The sequence below is a fragment of the Myotis lucifugus genome, unplaced genomic scaffold (genome assembly GCF_000147115.1).
Source record: "Myotis lucifugus unplaced genomic scaffold, Myoluc2.0 scaffold_351, whole genome shotgun sequence".
NCBI classification, from domain to species: Eukaryota; Metazoa; Chordata; class Mammalia; order Chiroptera; family Vespertilionidae; genus Myotis; species Myotis lucifugus.
In genome coordinates this window covers 457,789-483,000 of record NW_005871399.1, presented here as the reverse complement: position 1 = coordinate 483,000, position 25,212 = coordinate 457,789, and the positions used below count along the sequence as shown (strand labels likewise).

Genomic DNA, 25,212 nt, shown 5'->3' with positions numbered 1-25,212 from the left:
GTCCCTCTCACATCAATGTTTCTCCTCTCCTCTCCCTTCACCTCCCCTCTCTCCTCCCCTACCCCTACCCCTCCTTCCACGCTCTCTAAAAAAAAGAAAAAATGAAAAAAATATCCTCACTCCTCCAGTGAGGATTAAAGAATAAATAAAGTATAGATAATAAGGCTCTACAGACCAACATTAAGAATTTAGTTACCTCTGCTTCTCTTTTCTTTGCCCGTGCTTTCTCTACTTCATCCATTACTTTTTGAGATTCTTCCACATTTCCTTCAGCTCCTAGTTGTTCCACCTTAGCCAACAATTTACCGATTTCTTCATTTAACTCATGAACACGTTCTGCCTAGAAAGTAACAGAAAAAAAAGATCATGAATAAAGAGCTGACAAAGTATCAAAGTTCAAAGTATTTCAGAAATGCTCAGAAGTTATTATATGAGGCAATATAATTATAAACAATGCTTTCTGAGCACATCATAAATTCGTGAGACATTAGGATGTTTTGAGCTTGCCTGCCTTCACTGGATACATCTGATCTCTATATAAACTAGCACTTTGCAACCTCGGCTTTGGCAGTGTATTCCAAGTATAAAATACCTTTTCTTCTTGGGATGTCACCCCTTTACCTCACTTGCTGGCCTAGTGAATGTCTATTCACTGAACAAGATCCAACTGGAGTCCATTCTGTGAACCGTTCTTGATCAATCATTATATTTCACCTCCACTTACACACAAAAGCAGAGAGCCAAATCCTCTTTTGTGTTACTTTTGTATCTTTTACAACAATTACTTTTATATACACTGAGTGGCCAGATTATTATGACCGGCCAGATTATTATGACCACCCCATCAGTACTTCATTGATACTTCCAAAAATACGGAATATTGAAAACTTCCTAAGCAAATACTCTCAAGATTTTATCATTATTATTATTTGCATAACTAATTCACTTCATTGTACTGATGGGGTGGTCAGAATAATCTGGCTGGTCATAATAATCTGGCCACTCAGTGTATATCATACCACATCAAAGATAGCTACATATATTTCCCATCTTTGTATTTCCAATGTCCAACAAATAGCATTAGCTCAAATATGAGTTAAAGATATAAACTGGGTCTGGTGAATTCTCTTTGAATCAAAGATATGACTAGATATCTGGCTTATGGGCAAGTCAGTTACTAGGTGTACAATTTTCGTCATATTATTTCACCTGAATCTATTTCCTCATCTGACTAGTAGGGATTAATATCTCACAAAGCTATGAGAAACAAGAAAAGGTGCCTTGCACATACATTGCTGATATTTAGTATAATAGCATGACAACCCTTCTCCCTTAGTCCATGTCTTTTCACTGGGATTAATTTTTTCCTTCGGATTTGATATGTCTCCTCTTCCTCCTCTTCATCTTCAGCACCACCATCATCCTTAGTTCATTCCTTGACTTTTAATGGCACTTGATAGATACACATAGACTATTTTTTGGCCGTAAGTATTTATCCTATGTAATCAATTATATTAGCAAAGAAGGTTCTAATTTGATATGGACATCTGATCTCAATAAAATAAGACTTCTCAAATAATCTTTACTTCTCAAATTTCCTTCAATCCAAGATATTCACCCCTCAAAGAAATTCCCAACTCTATTATCATTACCTCTTTAACAAAGTGGTATTTTTCTTTGAATGATTGCATTAATGCCCCAAACTCTTCATCCTTCCCTGTACCCATGCCCTTTACTATTTTATCAAGTATCATCATATTCTGAATCTGAACTTGGCCACATAGTTAACTGGCTTTGGTTAACAGGATGGTAGCAAACATGACACAAGGAATGACTTGAAAAGTGCTTATATGAATGAGCTTTTGTACCTCAACTCTCACCGTGAGAAATTAGTTCAGTAACCCCCAGCTGACTGGAAGACAAGGAAGAGGGCCCCGCTAAGACAGGAATAAATACCCAGTCAAGTTCAGCCTAAATCAGTAGTCAATGAACTAAATAAATATTTACTGTTTCCAGTCACTGAATTTTGAGGTAGTTTGTTAAACTGCATTTTGGTAGTGATGAATAACCAATACAACTTGGGGTCTAGCCAGCAATTGTGGATCCCTTTCAACCATGATCCCTTGTACTTTAGTATGTCCATCTTTATAACCCTGATCTTCAGAGAACTCTTCAGAAAAAGTTGGTTGAAAGTAACCTTTTCACAAATAAGGGAATCCACTTCCCTTTGTACATACATATCTAAGCACTATAATAGTATTTAATGCTGTCATGTAAATCCTACCTGGATAACTATCACATTCTGCATTTTCATAAAATGTACCACACTACATGGAATGGTACAGAATGTTATAAAGTAGTAAGTCATCAAACCAACAAAATGCAATACATGGACCTTTTCTGAATTCTGATTATATAGGAAAAATAAACACTGTTTATTAAGTAATTTTTAAATCTTGTTAACTTCATGGATATAACTCTGTGGTTATATTTTAGAGGTGAAATGATATGACACCTAGAAGTTGCTTATCTACACTAATAAAAGAGAAACATGGTAATTAGCGTACGACCGCTACCCTTTTCACTGGCTAATCCGTGCGTATATGCAAATTAACTGTCAGCCAAGATGGCAGCCGGCAGCCAGGCACTGAAGCGAGCAGGGAGACTTGCTTGCTGCAGACTCCAACGTTCCCCGCCTCACTTGCCGGCCTCTCAGCTGCAACTCTAAGCAACTATGTACTATGTTGCAAATAAGAAGCTAAACAAAACCCCAGAAACCAGCCCGACTGAAAGCCAGCCGGACCGAAACATTGTATCGATGTTTTCAGCAGCGAGGCCTCAGAGCTAAAGCTGACCCAGAATAAAAAAAGAAAAAGAAAAGAAAACAAGGAGCGGTTGGAAGCTTTAGTCACTCGCCAGCCGGAAAACAGCCCTCAGTCCCTCACCCACACTGGCCAGGCACCCCAGTGGGGACCCCCACCCTGATCCAGGACACCCTTCAGGGCAAACCAGCCAGCCCCCACCCATGCACCAGGCCTCTATCCTATATAGTAAAAGGATAATATGCCTCCCAGGACCGGGATCAGCGGAGCAGCGATGCTCCCAGCACCGGGATCAGCGTGACAGGGGGCAGTGCCCAAACCCCCTGATCGCCCTGCGGCTGTGTGTGTGACAGGGGGCGGGGCCACAACCTCCCTATCCACCCTGCTCTGTTCGTGACAGGGGAAGGCGCCCCAACCCCCTGATCAGCCCTACTCTGTGCCTGACAGGGGGGAGCTCCCCAACCCCGATTGCCCTGCGGCTCTGTGTTTGACAGGGGGGAGGCTCCCCAACCCCCTGATCGGCCCTGCTCTGTGTGTGACAGGGTGGAGGCGCCTCAACCACCACTCTCCCACGGGCCCCTGCTCTGTGTCTGATAGGGGGGGACTCCCCCATCTCCTGATTTGCCCTTGAGGCTCTGTGTTTGACAGGGTGCACGCACAACCAACCCCCTGATAGGCCCTGCTCTGTGTGTGACAGGGTGCGGTCCCCAACCCCCCCCCCCCCATGGCCCTGCTCTGTGTGTAACAGGGTAGAGCCATAACCTCTCCATCGGCCCTGCCCCAACCCCCTGATCGGCCCTGCTCTGTGGGTGATAGAGAGTGGGGCCCCAACGCCCCTCCACGGGCCTTGCTTTGTGTGTGACAGGGTAGAGCCATAACCTCCCCATTTGGCCCTGCCCTGAGTGTGACAGGAGTGCAGCGCCCGAACCCCCTGATCCGCCTTGCTCTGTGTGTGACAGAGAGGCGAGTCCCCCAACTCCCCTATCGGCCCTACTCTGTGAGTGACAGGGGGGAGCTCCCCAACCCCCTGATCGACCCTGCTTTGTGAGTGACAGGGGTCAGCGCCCCAACCCCCTGATTTGCCCTGCTCTGTGACAGGGGGCAGCGCCCCAACCCCCTGATGGGCCCTGCTCTGTGAGTGACAGGGGGCAGTGCTCCAACCCCCTGATCGGCCCTGCTCTGTGCGTGACAGGGGGTGGGGCCGCAACCTCCCCATCGACCCTGCCTTGAGTGTGACAGGGGGCGGTGCCCCAACCCCCCAATCGGCCCTACCCTGAGCATGACTGAGGGTGGCATCGCAACCTCCCGATCCACCCTGCTCTGTGCATGACGGGGCGGTGCCCCAACTCCCCAATCGGCCCTGCTCTGAGCCTGACCAGGGGCTGCACCTAGGGATTGGGCCTGCCCTCTGCCACCCAGGAGCAGGCCTTAGCCAGCAGGTCGTTATCTCCCGAGAGGTCCCAGGCCGGGCTGGGGGACCCCCTCCCCCGCCCCCGAGTGCACAAATTTTTGTGCACCGGGCCTCTAGTCCTATATAATAAAAGGCTAATATGCAAATAGACCAAACAATGGAACAACCAAACAACTGGTTGCTATGACATGCCCTGACCACGGGGGGGGGAGGCACGGAACATGTGGGCGTCGCCCGCAGCGGGATGGTCAAGCAGGTGAGCAGGGGCACCAGACCAAGGCAGGGCGCCAGACCAAGTCGCAGTCGCTGTCAGGGTGAGCCTCTGGTGGTTACTGAAAATTCTTTGCTCCTGCACACCGTGGTCCCGCCCAGTGCTCACACCTGCTGCTGGCCCCGGCCCCACTTGCACCCACTGCCGGTGCCGATTGCTGCAAGCCGGCAGCGGGTGTGAGCGGCGGTTGCTGACCCCGATCGCCCCTCAGGGCTTCTCCACCTCCCCCTGATCCTGAGGGGTGATTGGGGCAGCAGCCGCCGCTCAAACCCACTGACAGTGCCAACCCTGCTCACACCCACTGCTGGCACCAGTCCCAATGGCTCCGCACCTTCAGTGGGTGCGAGTGGGGCCGGTGCTGTCAGCAGCGGGAGTGGCAGGAGCAGGACTGCCAGCAGACAGGGGACCAGGGGCTGCAGTGGAAGGGGCAGAGGGTAGAGCGCATGGAGGATGGGCCGAGACCCGCTCCCCTGTGCCCACCGCAACCTTTCAGCCCACAGTTCCTTTCAAGGTGCACGAATTCGTGCACAGGGCCCCTAGTATAATTATCAAGACAGAAAATAAGTTAGTGGCTGCCAGGGGCTTGGGGAAAGGGTGGTATGGCTATAAAGGGGTACCATGAGGGAGCCTTGTGATGATAATGATACAATTAATGTAATTATTATAATATTTATCCAATTTGCACATGTGATAAAACTGCAGAGAGCTACACACACAAAAAACAAGTAAATGCATGCATTAACTGGTGAAATCTGAATAAAATACAAAGACTGGACCAAAATTAATTTATTGCCTTTGACATTGTACTGGTTGTGTAAGATATCTTAACATAAGGAGAAGCGAGAGGAAGAGTACATAGAATTTCCTGTTTGTCTTTGCAAGCTTCTGTGAATGTAATTTTTCAAATTAAAAGGTGAAATTATATTCTGTACTATTAAAAAGATTGACGCCCTAGCTGGTTTGGCTCAGTGGATAGAGCGTCAGCCTGTGGACTGAAGGGTTACAGGTTCGATTCTGGCCAAGGGCACATGCCTGGATTGCGGGCTCAATCCCCAGTGGGGGGGCATGCGGGAGGCAGCTGATCGATGATTCTCTCTTATCACTGACGTTTCTATCTCTCCCTCTCCCTTCCTTTCTGAAATCAAGAAAGAAATATATTTTTTTAAAAAAGATTGAAATTGTTACCTTTGCTGCCACTTCAGCACTAATCTCTTCTTGAGTTTCTGCTAATCTTTTCTTGGCCACTTCTGTTCTTCGATCACAATCGGCAATAAATGACTGCAGATGATCCATAGCCTACAAAGTTCAATTAAAAGACAATTATTTCCAGAAAAATCAACTTTCTTCAGAAATATCTTTACTCAAAACTTACACTTTTAAGTCAATAAGACATATCTGTGGGTGAGCAATTTTAAAGAAAGTGATCAAGAATCTCACTTCCTTTCCAGCTGACAGCTGTGGCTAATATTTCCATTTTATTTATATATATATATGTATGTATGTATAAAGAAGCCCAGTGCACGAAATTCGTGCACTCAGGGGCGGGTGGGGTCCCTCAGCCCAGCCTGCACCCTTTCACAGTCCGGGAGCCCTCAGGGAATGTCCGACTGATGGCTTAGGCCCGTCAGTCAGACATCCTTAGTGCTGCCTCAGAGGCAGGAGAGGCTGCTGCCATCACCACTGTACTTGCCAGCCGTGAGCCCGGCTTTTGGCTGAGCAGCACTCCTCCTGTGGGAACACACTGACCACCAGCGGCAGCTCCTGCATTGAGCATCTGCCGCCTGGTGGTCAGTGTGCATCATAGCAACCGGTCATTCTGTCGTTCGGTCAATTTGCATATTAGCTTTTTATTATATAGGATATATATGTATGTATGTATAATTTAAATTATAAGGATTTTATTTAAAAATATAAATTTACTTGGCACATATCAAATTCTAAAAATGGTTGGTTAACCCAAAAATTTCTTGAAAGTGAAAAGCAGAAAAGAAACTAGAAGAAAATGATAGAGAACTTATCACCTCAGAATAGGGAAGGCCTTTCTAATTAATCCAATAGAGATTTTGAAAAGATTAATTAGATAACAATAAAAATATTCTGCAAGGCCCATAATTACCACAAGAAAAACAGGGGGGTGGAGGGAAATGCAAAGTATTATCTGAGGGAAAGACTAATTTTCATGTCAAGTTAGTACAAATCAACTAAAAATAAATGTTGACATCAAATATTATCCAATAGCCCAAAAAAAAATTGTAAACTGACAGTTCACTAAAAAGGAAATATAAACATCTTAAATATATGAAATATGTTCAAACTCACTCATAAGAGAAATGAGGGTTAAAACTACACTTACATTACACATTTCATCTAAGTTGCAAATAAATCTTGAAAACATACTATGTGGTCAGATGGGAAATAGATAATCTCATATATTATTGGTAGGAGTATAAATTGATAATTCTAATGAAGAGCAACTTGGCAAAATTACTCTCTGACTCAGTTATTGTATTTCTAGGAACTTACTCTATACACTTGATAAGAAAAAATACATTATCATACTGTAATAGAAAAAGACTGAAAATAACCTAAATTTTCACACCCTTACATCTAGATGATAGTAAATTTCTGCTGTATTTTATGCCCAATGTGTATAAATCATAACCCAATTACACTTTTAAGTCAGAATACGGTGATTCCCCCAAATGTTCCAGCCATGTATTAAATTGCATTTACACAGATGGTTTTTATTTCCATTAACAGAAATTCTTGGAAATTCAGAAGTAAATGGGGGGGGTCTACTGTACTGCTTTATCTCCCAAACCAAATAAAATGCCTATCTCCTCACTTACAAAAGGTAGCATAAGATTTATGCTTATCAGTATGTTTTATGTAATGCTGACTGGTATATTTTATTTAAGTATACAAAAAGTTTCCCTATTTTTATACAATTCTCATGTTTGTTTAAAAAAACAGTGCTCACATATATTAAAACTAGAACCATACAGAGATTAGCATGACTCCTGTGCAAGGATGACAAGCAAATTCATGAAGTGTTCCAAATTTTTAAAAAAGAAAAAGTATTAAAAATACACACACAATAGTCAGATTTTGAGCCATTCAGATATCTAAATGGTATCTCCTCTAATAATTCTTCTGTTTTACATTAAAAAACAACATTGTCCTTAATACTCTCCCTCTCTATGTATATATTTACAGGTACAAAAATATGAATATTGCTCAGCCAGCATGGCTCAGTGGTTGAGCATTGACCTATGAACCAGGAGGTCCTGGTTTGATTTTGGTCAGGGAACATGCCTGGGTTGCAGGCTCAATCCCCAGTGTGGGGAGTGCAGGAGGCAGCCAATCAATGATTCTCTCTCACCATTGATGTATCTGTCTCCCTCTCCTTTCCTCTCTGAAATAAATAACAATTTTAAAAAATAGTAACAATATGAATATAAAAAGCCTTATATGCACTAGAAATTGGTTTATATTTGTTTAAATTGATACCTTCCTTTTTTTTTTTTTTAAATATATTTTATTGATTTTTTACAGAGAGGAAGGGAGAGAGATAGAGAGTTAGAAACATCGATGAGAGAGAAACATCGATCAGCTGCCTCCTGCACATCTCCCACTGGGGATGTGCCCGCAACCCAGGTACATGCCCTTGACCGGAATCGAACCCGGGACCCTTGAGTCCACAGGCCGACGCTCTATCCACTGAGCCAAACCGGTTTTGGCAAATTGATACCTTCCTTAATCATTACTACTTTGAGAAAAATATGCTTAATTTTCAGAAGAATATAGGGTGTACTAAAAAAATGTATATACACACTTTGAATAATAATAATAAAGGCAGGATTTATTAAAATACATTTCATTTTTGCCCTAGCTGGTTTGGCTCAGTGGTTGGAGCATCAACCCACAGACTAAAGGGTCCCAGGTTTGATTCTGGTCAAGGCTCAACCCCCGGTGTCGCTCAGTAGTTGAGAGTCAACCTATGAACCAGGCGTGTAGAGAGCACCTGGGAAAGGCCCCTGAGTTGATTGTCATCTGAATCCAGCGGTGCCCAGCAGAGCCATGCCCTGGAAACATACCTTGCCAGAGGCAGGTGTGTCGTCAGCCTGACCTTCAGCTCAGGCACCAACAGGTGGGTTTCATTATCTAAATCCAGACAAGCACCAGGAATAAACAGGATTATCCGGGCCCACCCAGAAGTGATGATTACAAAGAAGCCACAAGAATGCACATAATCTCCTTTGTCTTGGGCTTTAGTAAAACTTCCTGGTATGGGTCACAGTCTCTCTATCACAGAACAGCTGTCCCACCCAGCCCCAGCTTTTTCCTTCTGTCTTTGTCTCTATTTCTCAATCCCCAGCCGCATCTACTCAGGAACCAGACCGCTCTGGATGGGGAAAAAAGAGAAATATTTATACAGGAGGTCACGGTTAGAGTCCCATTTGGGGTGCATGCCTGGGTTATAGGCTTGATCCCCAAAGTGGGGCGTGTGGGGAGGCAGCCAATCAGTGATTCTCTCATCATGATGTTTCTGTCTCTCTCTCTCTCTCTCCCTCTCCCTCTCTCTCTGAAATCAATAAAAATATATTAACAACAACAACAAAAACATTTCATTTTCAAAACTGAGCTATCAGCTGTGTGCATACACATTTTTTGAGACATCCTGTATATAAATTATATGACTTTACATATTTCCTTAAAATATACAGTTTCATCTTATATTTTCTAAAACTGTTAGTCAGGAAGTACATGATCTCACTTCATTTTAGTACTACCCTTCATATAACCACAAACAACATAATTTGCTAAGAGCCTTTCCCTATTAAGAGAAAAATCCATATTCAAGATGTTGTATTGTGACAGATAATGTAACTCATTAAAATAAAATCACATACATCAAGCTCAAAGAAGAAATCTTGTTCTTTGGATGCAATTTCATAATCCGCTCTTAAAGCCAGGTCATGGACTTTCAGACATTCTCCAAGATCCATTCTCTAAGAAGGAAAAAAAGGGGGGGGACACATTAAACAGAAAACACATTTTTTAACAATTCATTAATAACCACAGTACTCCATAGAATAAATGTTAAGTCATACAAATGCTTCTTTGTTTATGGACTTTCAAATTACAAAATTTCATAAACAAGTATTAAACTTGACGTCAAAAAAAGAAAAAAAAGGACATTAATTCTATCTACCAATAGGTGAGAACAGCGATCACTTTTGTACTTAAGAACAGACTGACAAGGAAAAGCCTGTCTGAATCTAAACAAAGCTGGGGGGGAAAAGCTCCTAGCAACAACATGGATATGTTTGTAACACAAGGATATCAATTTTCTATATTATGTCATGTTCAAAAAGAGTGATAGACCAGATAAAATTTAAAAACAATATGAAGTCCTATAGCTATATCTAAGGAGACAAATTTACAAATAACTAGGTATGAGCAGAAAATTAGACAAATTAAAAAACTTACTTGTCAAGAGTAAGGGTTACAGTGTGGCATGGCTGAGATAAATTAACTTACAGGGTATAGTCCAAACAACGTGACAAATCTTACTAAAGGCTGGTTTTAAAAGCAAACCCTCTCTCCTCCAAAAGACACATTTTGTGTGCTAACGCATTTCAAAAGGGATATAAATAAACCAACAAAATGTCTCAAAACGAAGCCATACCAAAAAGCGAAAGTAAAGAAATAATTAGCTGGCCCTAGCCGGTTTGGCTCAGTAGATAGAGCGTCAGCCTGTGGACAAAAGGGCCCCGGGTTCAATTCTGGCCAAGGGCACATGCCCGGGTTGCGGGCTTGATCCCCGGTAGGGGGGCATGCAGAGGGTGGCCAATCAATGATTCTCTCTCTCTCATCATGTTTCTCTCTCTCTCCCCTCCATTCCTCTCTGAAATCAATGAAGATATATTGAAAGAGAGAGAGAGAGAGAGAGAGAGAGAGAGAGAGAGAGAGAGAGAGAGGAAGGAAGGAAGGAAGGAAGGAAGGAAGGAAGGAAGGAAGGAAGGAAGGAAGGAAGGAAGGAAGGAAGGACGGACGGAAGGACGGAAGAAAATTAGCTGGCGAAGAATCATGATGTTAAGAACTTTTCAGTATGAAATAGAAACAGATTTTATTATGGCCCCAAAGGACTCTATAGTGTCTTACAATGTTTTCATTGTAAGAAAACATTTAAGCTTCCTCAGGTTACTGAGCTACCAGATAAATGAAAGATTCAAATACAGTTCAGAAAACCATTTTTCTAGGATATTGCGGAAAGAATTCAACATCAAGTAACTTATTCTTCCAACTCTTGAGATTTTTATGACTATATTAAAAAAGTTTCTCTGTAGAACTATATTATCTCAGTTCTTAATTACCTGAAGGAACAAATGTGAAAACCTAAGTAAACAATGTCCTCAAAGCTATCCTTTGGGAAATTATAAGGAATATTCACCATATTAAAAAAGTCATTACAATAATGGCTCTAAAGCAGTCGTCAGCAAACTCATTAGTCAACAGAGCCAAATATCAACAGTACAACGATTGAAATTTCTTTTGAGAGCCAAATTTTTTAAACTTAAACTATATAGGTAGGTACATTGTTATTAACTTAATTAGGGTACTCCTAAGCGGGCCTTTGCTAAAAACATCCTCAATCTGATTGAGGTATGTTGGCTGAGGTCGACCCCTTCCAACTCTCTCATCCACACTCTTGTGTACCTGTTTCAGATAGACGAGTGTGGATGGAGAGTTGGAAGGGGTCGATCTCAGCGAACGTACCTCAAAACAATGTACCTCCTCCACGCTGCGTAACCCGTGGCCCGCCTGCGCCAAGTCTCCTGCCGCCAGACCGACCGACACCCCCCACTTCTTCTAATGCCACTTCTTCAAAATAGACTCGCCCAGGCCGAAAACCGACTTCTGCGCATGGGCCACAAAGTTTCAATCGCACTGTACGTGCGCGCCCGCACGTGGTATTTTGTGGAAGAGCCAGACTCAAGGGGCCAAAGAGCTGCATGTGGCTCTCGAGCCGCGATTTGCCCACCACTGCTCTAAAGTATCACTGTGTTGCTGAGGATGTGGTGTTTTTCCAGGCCTCATTTCCAGGCTCTTGTTCATTATTCTATGGGCTATAACAAACCAAGTAGTTTTCCAGTAATAGTAAAGAGCAACTGAAACTTTCTGTAGATGTATGGAAATTTAAGGCTGCTTATTAAGCAATATTTATGGAGAAAAGGCTGTTGAAAAAAGTTTAATACTCTTTTTAAAATCCAGGAAAATAAGACAAGAATGAAAGAAGTTAATGGCCAAAGAATGTTGTTACCCTCTTGGCTACAAGGGCCAACTGGTTCCTTAATATCTTAACATCAATCACTCCAACAACTTCTTTTGCATCTGTATGTATTTCCACAACTATAGTTGCTCAAGAGAGGCTATACTTATATCATAAAAGCTTAAGAAGTCACTGTTGGAAATGCTTTTGATCCAGCGTAGTGATTCTTAACCTGGACCCAGGGACCTTTAAAACAATACTGATGAAAGCTTCTGAAGAGAGAAGCCCAAGCCTGGTGTGGAGGAATACTTAATATTTATTGAATGAACCAATCTGGGAAAAGAGGGCAGAGAAGAACATTTGGCCCAGGAGGCCCTGGGCTTAACAATCAAGAGTGGTCAGGATGCATCCCAGGACAAAACTGATCTGAGCTTTGGAAGGTCTTCTCATCTTGGGTTATCTCCTTTGCTTGTACTACTTTCCTTCTTAAGTGTTTCTAGCTACTCCTCTCCTCCAGGAATTAAGACTACTGGGCTTTTCACTTTCCTGGGCTATGAGCACATGTAACTTTACAGTCTAGCCTGGCTTACCATACTAGATTTTGGGGCCAAAGCCCTAGAAGGGCCTAGCTATAATAAAGATTTGGGGGGTTGGGGAGGATTACAATAGCCTGTGCTTATTTTATGGAACAGGACAAAAGAGCAAGGCAGATTTTCAGAGTTCTAGATACTAATCGTTTATTTCCCCCTGTCCACACCATCACGACTAAGCATCTACTGTGAATTGTGCCATACACATGAGGGGTATCCTATATAATAAAAGTCTGATATGCTGTGTCTGGTCAGCCATTCGTCGAGTCAAAGCGTAATATGCTAATGATATGCTAAGACCGCTCAACCACTCGCTATGACCTGCACTGACCACCAGGGGGCAGACAGTCAACCAGTTGACCAGTCACTATGACGTGCACTGACCACCAGGGGGCAGATGCTCCCACCAGGTTAGCTTGCTGCTGGGGTCTGGCCAATTGGGAATGAACAAGATGGGCCGGACAAGCCCTGGAGCCCTCCCAAGATCCCGCCCCGGCCCCAATAGTGCACTGGTGGGGTCCCTTGGCCTGGCCCAGGGCATGTGTCCTGACCAGGAATCGAACTGTGACCTGATTCATAAGTCAACACTCAACCACTGAGCCTTGCCAGCCAGGCTGATAAGTGCTTTTTCATTCTTTTAAAATTCCAAAAGTGAATGTTATCTACCCAAATGGACTCTAAGCTTCCTGAGAAAAATGGTTTATTTCTCTTCTTTTTTCATTCTACATAAAAGACCAGATTCTGCACAACCCATGATTATTAAATAAACTTGATGATTTGATAAAGGAATTGTACTTCTAAAAACTTGAGGAAACAATAAAATAAGTACATATAAACAAGCACTAAGATTTAAGAATAGTGTTTTTGATCTAAAAAGTTAGGAACATTTTAAAATCCCAGCAACAGCGGTTTAACTAATTGAATTAAGGAATAGTCAATATGATACATGACATAGCCATTAGAAAAGTGTTCTTTTTTTATTATTAAATATATTTTTATTGTTTTCAGAGATGAAGGAAGAGGGAGAAAGAGAAACATCCAGGATGAGAGAGAATCATGGATCGGCTGCCGCCTGCATGCCCCTCACTGGGGATCTAGCCTGTAACTTGGGCATGTGCCCTTGGCTGGAATCAAACCCGGGACCCTTCAGTCCGCAGGCCAACGCTCTATCCACTGAGCCAAACCAGCTATGGCTAGAAAAGTGTTCTTGATGCTAAGTGGGAAAAAGATGGCAAAGAAAGACAATAAAATGCCAGTTTTGTAAATTTAGACACAGACATTGCTGTAAGGTTGGTTTATATAAACCTTTTGATAGTTATTAAATTAAATACAATGAGCATATATTATTCTTACAATCAGAAAGTAAAGCCACTTTAATTTTGGAAGAAAATATTGAGGTAACAGGAAAATTATACTCAACAAAAAATATAGCCTAGCCGGTTTGGCTCAGTGAGTAGAGCGTTGGCCTGCGGACTGAAGGGTCCCGGGTTCGATTCTGGCCAGGGGCACATGCCTGGGTTGTGGGCTCCATCCCCAGTGTGGGGCGTGCAGGAGGCAGCCAATCAATGTTTCTCTCTCATCATTGATGTTTCTATCTCTCTCTCCCTCTCCCTTCCTCTCTGAAATCAATAAAGATATATATTTAAAAAAAAATATAGAGAGAGTGTACTACCAAGTGTAAACTAATGGCAGTATATGTCAATGAGTATACCAGTGATAGCAACCAGACATAGTAACAGCTCTAAGTATTTGCAAATATTCTTGCTTTGTTAAGTTAGTACATTTGCTTGGTTCTATAAGCTAAATCCTAAAGGGAATCATAAAATAGTGTGAGACTAATTCCTGTATCAATGAATTTATATTCTCAATGTAAAAATGACATTAAACTAAATTAACAGTTGCAAATGTACACAAAAACATACACACAAGGATCTCATTGCCACTGTACAGCAAAAACAGATGCAAAAAATATTGACATATTAATAGTCATTGCCTCAGTGGTTAAACGTCAACCTATGAACCAGGAAGTCACGATTCGATTTTCCAGTCAGGGCACATGCCCGGGTTGCAGGCTCGATCCCCAGTGTGTGGCATGCAGGAGGCAGTCAATCAATGATTCTTCATCATTGATGTTTCTCTCTCTCCCTCTTCCATCTTCTGTGAAATCAATAAAAATACATTTTTTTTCAAAAAGAGAAAGAAAAAGAAACCATCAATAAAACAAAAAGGCAACCAACAGAATGGGAAAAGATATTTGTAAGTGATACCTCCCAGAGGGAGCTAATATCCAAAATATATAAAGAACTCATACAACTCAACAACAAAACAATGCAATTAAAAAACGGTGCAAGAACTTGAACAATTTTCCAAAGAGGACATAGAGATGGTCAACAGATACATTAAAAGACCTTCAACATAACTAGTTATAAGGTAAATACAAACCAAAACTACACTGAAACCCCACCTAACACCTGTTAGAATGGTTATCCTATATAATAAAAGGCTAATATGCAAATTGTCCCCTCGGGAGTTCGACTGCTCACTATGACGTGTACTGACCACCAAGGAGCGGCGCAGAACGAAGGTAGCCGGGGGAAGGAAGGCCCAAGCCAGCAGCCAGGGGAAGGAAGGCCCCAATCGGCCCTGATCGCAGACCAGTCCTAGGGACCCTACCCATGCACAAATTTCATGCATTGGGCCTGTAATTATCAATAAGAAATAACAAGTGTTAGAGAGGATCTGGGGGAAAAGGACCTCTCATAGACTGCTGGTGGGAATGTAAATTTGTACAGCCACCATGGGAAATACAGAGGTGCCTCAAAAAATGAAGAAGAAAGCTACCAAATGACCCAGCAATCTCTCTTTGGGTATCTACCTGAATAATTTGGAAACATTTGTAAACATACACGTATCCCTATGTTTACTGTAGCATTACTTACAGTGGCCAAGACATGGAAAGAACCTAAATGTACTTCAACTAATTTTTGAATTTTAAAAAAAATGGTACATATATACAATGAAATACTACTCAGCTATGAATGATAAAATACTGCCATTTGAGACAACATAGATGGATCTTGAGTATTATGCTAAGTGAAATAAGTCAGACGAAAAGAACCTTTACTTCTTATCACTTTAACTCTGAGAAATTCACTTAATCTCCCTGAACACCTCTTTTCTCAAGTAATTCAGTTTCTCCCTTCCTCATATTTATAAAATTTCTTTTCCATCCAGGTTCAATGCTTGCTTCAAAACCCAGCCCAAGAACATGAAAAAAGAAACCAACCTAGTATAATATAGGAAAAGCCTTGAAATAACAAAACCTGGATATGTTTGTTATGCCACTATTGCCTTAAAATAAAAATGAAGGTTTTTCTTTCTTAATTACAATCCCAATGCTCAAAACAAGTCAAACATGAAGGGTGAAGAGGAATGGGACACATTGTACATGCAGAAAGTAGTTCCTGTTTTTCTACGACTTCCCAAATTTTTAATTGCCTGTTCCCAGGTATGTTCCAACCGAATTCCATTTTCCCCTGGGTAGATAAAGGAAAATAAAACTCTTCTACTTTTTAATAATAATTTTTAAAACAGCAGGAAACCACATGCACTGTTGGTAGAATGCAGATCACTACAGCCACTGTGGAAAACAGTATCGAGTTTCCTCAAATAATTAAAAATGGAACTGCTTTATGACCCAGCAATTTCACTTCTGGGAATACATCTGAAGAAACTCAAAACACTAATTGGAAAGAATATATGCACCCTTATGTTCACTACAGAGTTATTTATATTAGCCAAGATTTAGAAGCAACCCAAGTACCCATCAGTAGATGAGTGGATAAAAGAACTATAATAAGTTTATAGAATGGAGCACTACTTGGCTATAAAAAGGCAATCTTACTTTTGCAACAGCATGGATAGACCAACCCAGAGAGTATTATGCTAAGTGAAATAAGCCAGTCAGAGAAAGACAAGTACTATATAATTTCACTTATATGTGAAATCTAATGAACAAAGTAAACTAAGAAACAAAATAGGGGGGAAAAAAAGAATATAGCAGGAAATACTTTTTGTCATTCATTTCAAACCCTAGATATGCAAAGATCCTACCTACATAATAAAAGGCTAATATGCAAATAGACCGGAAGGCGGAACAACTGAACAACCGGTCACTATGACATGTGCTGACCACCAGGTGGCTCACGCAGAACATGGCGGCATCAGCAGCAGGCAGCAGTGTGAAACCTGACAGGCGTCGGCCGGGGTGGGATGGTGGAGCAGGTGAGCAGGGGTGCCAGACCAAGGCAGGGAGCCGGTCATTGTCGTCAGAGCAAGCCTCTTGTAGTTACTGAAAATTCTTTGCTCCCGTGCACCGCAATCCCCCCCAGTGCTCGCACCTGCTGCCAGCGCAGAAGCCACCACTCACACCTGCTGCCGGCACGGGCCCCAATCGCTCAGTGCCGTCAGCAGGTGGATTTCAGGGGCTACACTGCTGTAGGCCCAGGCAATTTTGTGCAGTAAGCCAGGCAGGTTTTAAATCTGTAGAGGAGAAAAGGTATTCCAGGAAGAGGTAAAGGGGTAGGCAAAAGTGAGAAACACGTTGGGGAAGAAAGTAGTGCGATAACAAGGAATAAACAGTCTGGTTGAAAGAGAGGACCAAATGATTTATTCATTGAAAGGAGAGGTAGACTGGGCTAAGGGTTTTAGATTTTTGATCATATATGTACAATACTAAACCTCAAAAAATTTCTGTGTGGTAGCAACATATAGTAAGTTCATTCCAACTCAGGAATGACTATCTTCTTTTCTTCACATTTAGATCTCTTTAAGTATCATTTTATCAAGTTTTCTCCAATCACCCTGTCAAAGTAGCTGCTAGCCCACTATCTCAAACAATCTAAATTACCCAGCTATGCTTTTTTGTCATAACTAAAACCACATTATATCTTCTCACACTTGGTTGTGTATGTCTCACATGAGAATGTAAGCTACCACCATTAAAGCAGAAACCTGTGTCCATTTTTGTATCCCCAGCTTACACATGGGACACATTAGGTCCTGGAGAAGTACTTAAGTGAGTGAATAAATGAATGAATGAATGCTAATAGCACCAATCAGCACCACTCCCAGAGAGATGAAAAAAATAAGTCACTTCTTGAAGGGCAATTTTTTAATTTTTACTGTGAATTCTCTTTACTTTCTCCACCCAACCCTCATTAAACTGACATCTCAGGCTCACCCTTTTCTATTTCTTCCTCTTCTTAATTCCAGTATTACTTAAATTTCATTATCCTATACACTATTAAACTAATATCATAAAGGAGGACGAACAAAAAAACTATCTAAATTTGGGAAATTTACAAATTATATTAACCAAGTACATCAATATACATACCTATATTTTTGATATCACAGACCTAAAAAAGTTTATGGGATGATATAATTCAAAGTACTATGTTCTATATAGGTCAAAGTAAAACACCAAATGTTTTTAAAAGATCCCCTAACGAGTAAGAATCATCAAACTAGAAAGATTGTACAAGGACATTTGGTCTTGCCACCTGCACATCAGGGTACAACTCATCACATTAAAAAATATATATTTTCACCCCTGGATGGCGTTGCTCAGTGGTTAGAGTGTAGGCCTGTGCACCAAAGGGCATGTATCTGGGTTGCAGGTTCAATCTCTCTCTCTCTCCCTCCCTCTCCCTTCCTCTCTGAAGATAAAATTTCAAAAAAGGAAGAAGAAAAAAACACAAATGCTAGCAAAAACGTTCAGAATGATAGAAAAAGTTATTTCTCAAGAGCATATGTACCTCAGGCTGAACAGTTCAGGGCATTAATGTACCAATTTGCCAACAATGCTGCAAACTATATTCAGGACTTGGCTTTTCAAGTTTAACAGTAGTTTAATTATTCACTGGGAAGCTTTTAATGTGCCTCTGATTTTCTTGGCACCAAATGTGATTTTTTAAAAGATATGTTTTTTATTGATTTCAGAGAGGAAGGGAAAGGGAGAGATAGAAACATCAATGATGAGAGAGAATCATTGATTGGCTGCTTCCTTCATGCCCCCTACTGGGGACAGAGCCCACAACCAGGGCACGTGCCCTTGACTGGAGTCAAAACTGGGACCCTTTGGTCCATAGTCCAACGCTCTACCCACTGAGCCAAACCAGCTAGGGCCCAGATGTAATTTTGGTTTAGGCCATCTCTAAAAATGCTTGTTAAAGAAATACATATTTTTGTAATAGACTGAGAAGAATAAAATAAAAATAACAAAATTGTTTAATATAAGAACATAATACACTTCAAAAGCCAAATCTTACAAAACCTGGGTTAACAGGCATTTTGCAAATTGGTAAACTCTAGAAATTGTGACATAAATAAATAGATAGATAGATAGATAGATAGATAAGCAAACAAACAAATATGTCAGTTATCTGGGCCAATGCTAAAAATACTTGTTAAAAAATACCAAAGTAGCCCTAACTGGTTTGGCTCAGTGGATAGAGCGTCGTCGGCCTGCGGACTCAAGGGTCCCAGGTTCAATTCCGGTCAAGGGCATGTACCTTGGTTGCAGGCAAATGCCCAGTTGGGGGTGTGCAGGAGGCGGCTGATCGATGTTTCTCTCTCATCGATGTTTCTAACTCTCTATCCCTCTCCCTTCCTCTCTGTAAAAAATCAGTAAAATATATTTAAAAATAAACAAATAAATACCAAAGTAGCTCTGGTCAGTGTGGCTCAGTTGGTTGGAGTTTTATCCCATAAACCAAAGGTCCTGGGTGCGGTTCCCAGTTAGGGTACATGCCTAGGTTGCATGTTCTGCAGGCAACCTGTCAATGTTTCTTTGCACAATGATGTTTCTCTCTTTCTCTCTCTCTCTCTGTCCCTTCCTCTCTTTCTCTAAAATCAAAAAAACATTTCCTTGGGTGAGGATTAAAAAAAGAAAGAAAAAAGCCAAAGTAGCCCAAAACAAACTATTTCTGAGAGATAGTTTAAAACAGCGGTCGCCAACCTTTCGGACCTTGCAGACCACCAGTTGGCGACCGCTGGTTTAAAACATCTACAGACCAATTTTTCACATCTGCTTATGAAACTACTGCTGTCATATTTTGATAAGCAACTCAATAAAACAAAGATACTCTCCAACTCCTTATCTGTTAAAAGGTAACACATTGCCCACTAATAATGATCAATTATTGAAATTCAAAGTTAGTTTTTGAAACAGATTTATTGAGCATTCTACTTTTGGGTGGATCAATTATTCATTCAACACAATGGAGGGACCCTTCTAGATGCTGGGGATATAGCACTGAACAAAACAATGTCCCTGCCCTTATAATGAAACTTACATTCTAGTGGCTGGTTGAGAAAATTTTGTGCAGGTTTACTTCTTATCACTTATTCTGCTTCTCCATACTTTCATGGCTCTTTTACATATGTACTATGAAAGAGACTTCAGTAGTTTTAAAGTTCAGGTTTGTATGCACCCAAGTAACTGATTTTAGACCAGGCCTTAAAAGAAAGAGTTAGAGAAGCAATAAAGGAGTTTCAATTAGTAAAAATTGCACTTCAGATAAAACCCACAACCTACTGGGGCACCATAAAATCAACTCAGTCAGAATTTTTTGACAATAACTCCCATCCAATCACTTCAAAAAGGCTGATAAAACTTCACTTTATCCCTGTCCTTGACTATTTCTCAGTATCAGTTCTCTAAATTTAAATTCTATTTTTGAGAATTTATTTAGACAAAATTTCATGGAAATTTTATATATTTAAAATGTGCAAAATTCTAACTGAAATAGGAAAGACTGGCCTATCCCCATGTCCATGTAAACCCTCCAAAGACATTTCAGAAACATCTAAAAGTCACTGCCCTATGTTATCAAAAATAATAGCAACAAAAAGCTTTTTAAAAAGTATTTAGATCCCGGCTGGCGTGGCTCAATTGAGGGTTGACCCATGCACCAAGAGGTCACATTCGATTCCTGGTCAGGGCAAATGAGTGGGTTGCGGGCTCAATCCCCAGTGTGGGGCATGCAGGAGGCAGTTGATCAATGATTCTCATCATTGATGTTTCTCTCTCTCCCCCTTCCTCTCTGAAATCAATAAAAATATATTTTTAAAGTATTTAGATTTAAATTACTCCGAGATTCCTGTTGCATAATTCTTTAATTATAATATATCTGACTAGCACAATTTCTCTGAGCCTTAAATTTTTTCCCATCTACGAAATCATGACCTTATGCAAGAAGACATGACGATCTGTCAATGCTAAAATTATACTATGATGAAGGCTATAATAAAATTAGTAGTGGCCATTTCTGAACTTAGGACAGGCACACTGAGTATACATTTTCATCACTGCAGATCTTCATTTCAAGCTTATGTTACTGTCTCTGCTTTAGATTTAATGCCTTCTGTAAATTATTACTATCACATACCTTTTCCCTAGATCACTAAGAACCAGATGGAAAGTTTTTTGTTTTGTTTTTGTTTTTTTAAAAGCTCTTTAATATACTTATTTTTCCTCAGGGAAGCTATGTAACAGAAACAATGTGTTGGGGGTGAAGAGGACAACTCTGCTTAGGTTTTTTGTTTTGCCTAAATCTGAAAGGGGATGAAAAGAACAGGGAGAAACCAAGTGTGCAAGGGGAGGAAGAAAGAACTAAAACAAGAAAGTATTCTAGATGAATAGGGAAACAACCCAAGGCTTTGAAAAACAGTAAATTACTAAGATATAAGAGATATTCATGCTTCTTCTAAAAATCATAATCCAAAGATATTTATATACACACAATTGTTTTGATTCTTTGCTCTACATTTTCCTCCTCTAAATAATTTATTAACTAAAGAATTAGTTATAATTCAGTATCAGATTAATAAAAGATAAAATGTTATAAGGGCATTTTCATCAAACTGAATTCCAAAAGTATTCCATACTAATTGTCAGTTGAGTACATTTTTAGAAATCATACTCTCCATCTTCAAGTGCTTGATATAAACTTCAACCACTTACAATGAATAAAGCCAGATAATACATTTCTATGTATTCTGCTGTTACATAACACAGAATATTGGTGAATCATATTCTGCTGGAAGTGAGAGATCTGAGGAACATGGTCATGAAAACTAAAGAGCAAACTTTAGTTATACGGCAAAGAAAAAGCATTATAAAAATCGATAGTTACAATTCAGTTCTTTTCATCCTCTAATACTAAAAAAGACAACAACCCAAAACACACAGACATCTTCCACATAGAGGTATGAACTGTGCCAGAAAAGCATTTGTTCTACAGAGACTGGCTGGTAAAGAAGTCACAGCTCTGTAATTACAAACCATTTCTACATAGGATGAACTGTTATAAATATACCCTTTTAGTAATAAGGGTCATGAGAAAGTCACACTATGGATGGTTTTAAGTTCTCAAGGACTACACTAGGACAATCCTGGAATTTCATAAAGTCCTATATACCAGTACTTAAAAATGTTTAAATTCTGAAAGGTTCACAACTATTAAAACCCGTCCTTCCATATAACAATACCTTCCCTATTACACTGACAAAAAGAAGATATTTCTTGCCCAGAGTTTCCCTGGCAACTGCCTTTAGAAGGGCTTTCCTTAGTAACTGTTTTTCATGTATAATCCAAGATATCAATTTTAAGCCTAATCATTAAATTCTATACTGAGAAAAATGTTACCAATTAATATAGTATTTTTCTATCAACTTTGAGATGTATTTTTCAGATGTTAAAATTTAAAAAAATGTCTATCTTATAAATACAACAGCAATAATTTTACAAGGAAATTTTTTATTTAACATACTCCCTACAAAATAGAAAACATGTTGAATAAGACTATACCTCAGAAAATTTGGGTTTGGTCCCAGTTTTACTTTAAAACAACAGAACAAAATGATTTTTAATAAGTCACCATCTCATCAAGGCCAACTATAGATTACATACCTCACAGAATTGTTTCAAGAAATAAATGAGTACAATTACATTATGTGTACCTAAAATGTAAAGTACAACTGTGCTGTCACATTTTTATTAATGCCATACTTGAAAAATATAACATGCCAGAGTCTTGCTATGGTTGGGCTTTATTAAAAAAAGGAAGAAAAACACCTAAATTCTGCTACTTTGTTCATTTTGTCCTCAAAATTTAGCTGAAGTGATAATTTAGCCAGTAAATAAAATGATTTTAACTGTTAAATTTAACAGTACATGTGGAGAATCAAAGTACACTACAGATAATTATAGATTTCTTTTGTAGCATAGTAGAAAATATTTTAATTATGAAAATTCTGAAGAGTATATATGAGGGTTAGTTATCTGTTATAGTACAAACTCAAGTGCTCAGAAACTGGATTTCCTTCTTGTGGTATTATACTTTTTAAAAATTTAGTATTATACACATATTTTTAAATGTAGGCTCCTTTTTTCATTTTAACATAATATAGTTTCAATAGTCTTTCCTAATGGAAAAAGAGGTGCTTTCTAGATTGTATGCCTTGATATCTATCTGTTTGGGGCATTTAATTCTTCCTATTCACAAAGAAAACACTCATTTTGGATATCTTTAAGGGAATTCATCACTTCTGAAAATCAAAGTCAAGAGTCTTTCCTTCATTTCAGTCATTTCTGTCAAATGAGAAATAAAGTCAACTAAATGTTCAGCCCTTACTAGTCCTCCTCCACCATCATCAGATACAGCCTAATAAAGGGAGCTCTTGCAATGAATAATCATTTCAAACAAATCCAAACCAAAGGGAATATAACCCTTTGTTCCATTTAAATAGGTCCATCATCATGTGGATTATCTTCCAAATTAAACTGATGATACGCTAAGATCAACCAACATCATTAGACATAGAATCTAAATTGAGCTTTATATTGAGTCAGCAATATAAAGGAATTTTTTAAGTGACAACACCACTTGCAATTAAGCTGTGTGATTTTAAGTATTTACTAATATATTTTCCCCACAATTATATCCACAATATAAATGCACACAAATTTTAACAAAAATATACGGTGTTTTGTATAAAAGTGTACTCTGCTCAAAAGTAAGAACTATTTTTTAAATCACTTGTATTATTTCTGAACTAAAAGTGCAATTGCTGTTGAATTACTGTGTCTGTATTCCAAACAAGAAACGCTTTTTTATTTTTTAATATTTCAGTTAATTTCAGAGATAAAGGGAGAGGGAGATAGAAATATCAATTATGAGACAGAACCATTGATAAGCTGCCTCCTGCACGTCCCTTTACTGGTAAATGGAGCCTGAAACACGGGCATGTGCCCTGACTGGAAATCAAATCGTGATCTCCTGATTCATAGGTCAATGCTCAACCACTGAGCCACACCAGCTGGGCAGAAATGCTTTTTGAAAAATTGCCGAGGAACAGAAAAAATTATAAAGCAAAGCATAGTAATTAATTTTGAGGAATCCCATTATTGCAGATTAAATCATCAACCTAAATAAATAAGGTATACAGATTCCTCATCTAACAGCAGTGGTTTTTGTTTTAAAAAAATCATAGCATAGCCCTAGTTGGTTTGTCTCAGTAGATAGAGGGTCTGCCTGCAGACCAAAGGGTCCCAAGATTCGGCTCTGCTCAAGGGCTCATACCTTGGTTGCAGGCTCCTCCCTGGCCCGAGCCCTGGTCAGGGCTCGTACAGGAGGCAACCAACCAATGTTTTTCTCTCACATAGATGTTTCTCTCTGTCTTTCCCTCTCTCTTCTACTCTCCCTAAAAATCAATGAAAAAATATCCTCAGATGAGGATTAACAAAACAAACAAAAAGAGTTTTTAAAAATTCATTGTATAATAATTAGACTAGGAATTAACTTTATCAAGTAGTTAAAAAAAAAGGAAAAATAAGATTAGTTCATTTTTATAGTATAAAATTATCAAATAATAGATTTAATAAATACGTACAGTCCCAGAGAGGACATCATGGGGGCAACAGTTGAGAAGGTGACTCTTGCATACTCTGTCATCACTGAATTTGATTCGTTGACGAGTAGTATCTCCTGTAATATAGGAAAGTTAATAACATTCAAGGTTAGACAACTAGAAAATGTTTATTTTCTGAAAGCCCGATTATTGCTAGCCCTTAATGTGTGGCTACAAACACACACATTTATAAATCAGCTCAAGAGGGATTAGTTCTTTATATAATATCTTATGAAAAAAAAATGATTTTAGACAACATGCAGTTGCAGTACGTGTACTGCATATGTAATTTAAATAGTCAAAGTGGGAAAGCAATGCATTCTGTTAAAGTAATTCAGAAAAGCATAGGATTTAGAGCAGGAATGGACCTTAAGGATTATTGAGTCCAACTCCTTCACATTGCAGATGAGGAAACTGTGGCCTGGAGAGGTTAAGCGACTTGCAGTAGACCCACTAGGACAGTTCTACCCGTATACAACATTCCCTACTTGACACTAAGCATTGATTTCTTTTGTAATTATTTAATTAACTGAAAAACATAAAAAGTAATCTTGCAAATATTGCATACACACTGCGAATCCCCACTGAACCCCAGACGCCATTTCTTCCACTATTTTGTTCCAGCTGAAGTGTCTCCCTTTTGCTGCTAGGAGGAGTTAGAGAGGGTAGAATAACGTGTTTAAGAGCGTACAAACCTGGAAGAAGGACTTACACACCAGTCAAACAAAGGCACATTGCCTAAATGAAAAGTTAACTGTAATGCCTCCAAAGGCCCCACACCTCCAAGTTTTATGTAGCCTGTGCTATATATGGCCTAACATTTAAATTCTGTCTTCATATAGCACAATACACCTCCTAAGCAATAG

At 39.9% G+C, this 25,212-nt stretch overlaps 1 protein-coding gene and 1 pseudogene across 10 annotated transcripts in view; one reads left to right on the top strand and one right to left on the bottom strand.

Moving 5' to 3' along the window:
- LOC102440016 (putative RNA-binding protein Luc7-like 2) overlaps window positions 1–25,212 on the bottom strand; it is a 59,205-nt gene that overhangs the window by 17,960 nt on the left and 16,033 nt on the right. For 7 of the 10 annotated variants that reach the window (XM_006101339.2, XM_006101337.2, XM_023764823.1 and 4 more), the window contains 4 exons: window positions 24,329–24,423; window positions 9,418–9,516; window positions 5,690–5,800; window positions 197–340 (listed from right to left, as the gene is read on the bottom strand). In XM_006101339.2, the coding sequence (XP_006101401.1) occupies window positions 197–340; window positions 5,690–5,800; window positions 9,418–9,516; window positions 24,329–24,423 (449 nt within the window). Of the gene's footprint in view, window positions 1–196; window positions 341–5,689; window positions 5,801–9,417; window positions 9,517–19,728; window positions 19,892–24,328; window positions 24,424–24,914; window positions 24,993–25,212 lie in introns of all 10 variants that reach the window. The other 3 variants (XM_023764825.1, XM_023764826.1, XM_023764824.1) reach the window with 3 other exon arrangements.
- Window positions 7,477–7,569, top strand: LOC111828394 (annotated as a pseudogene).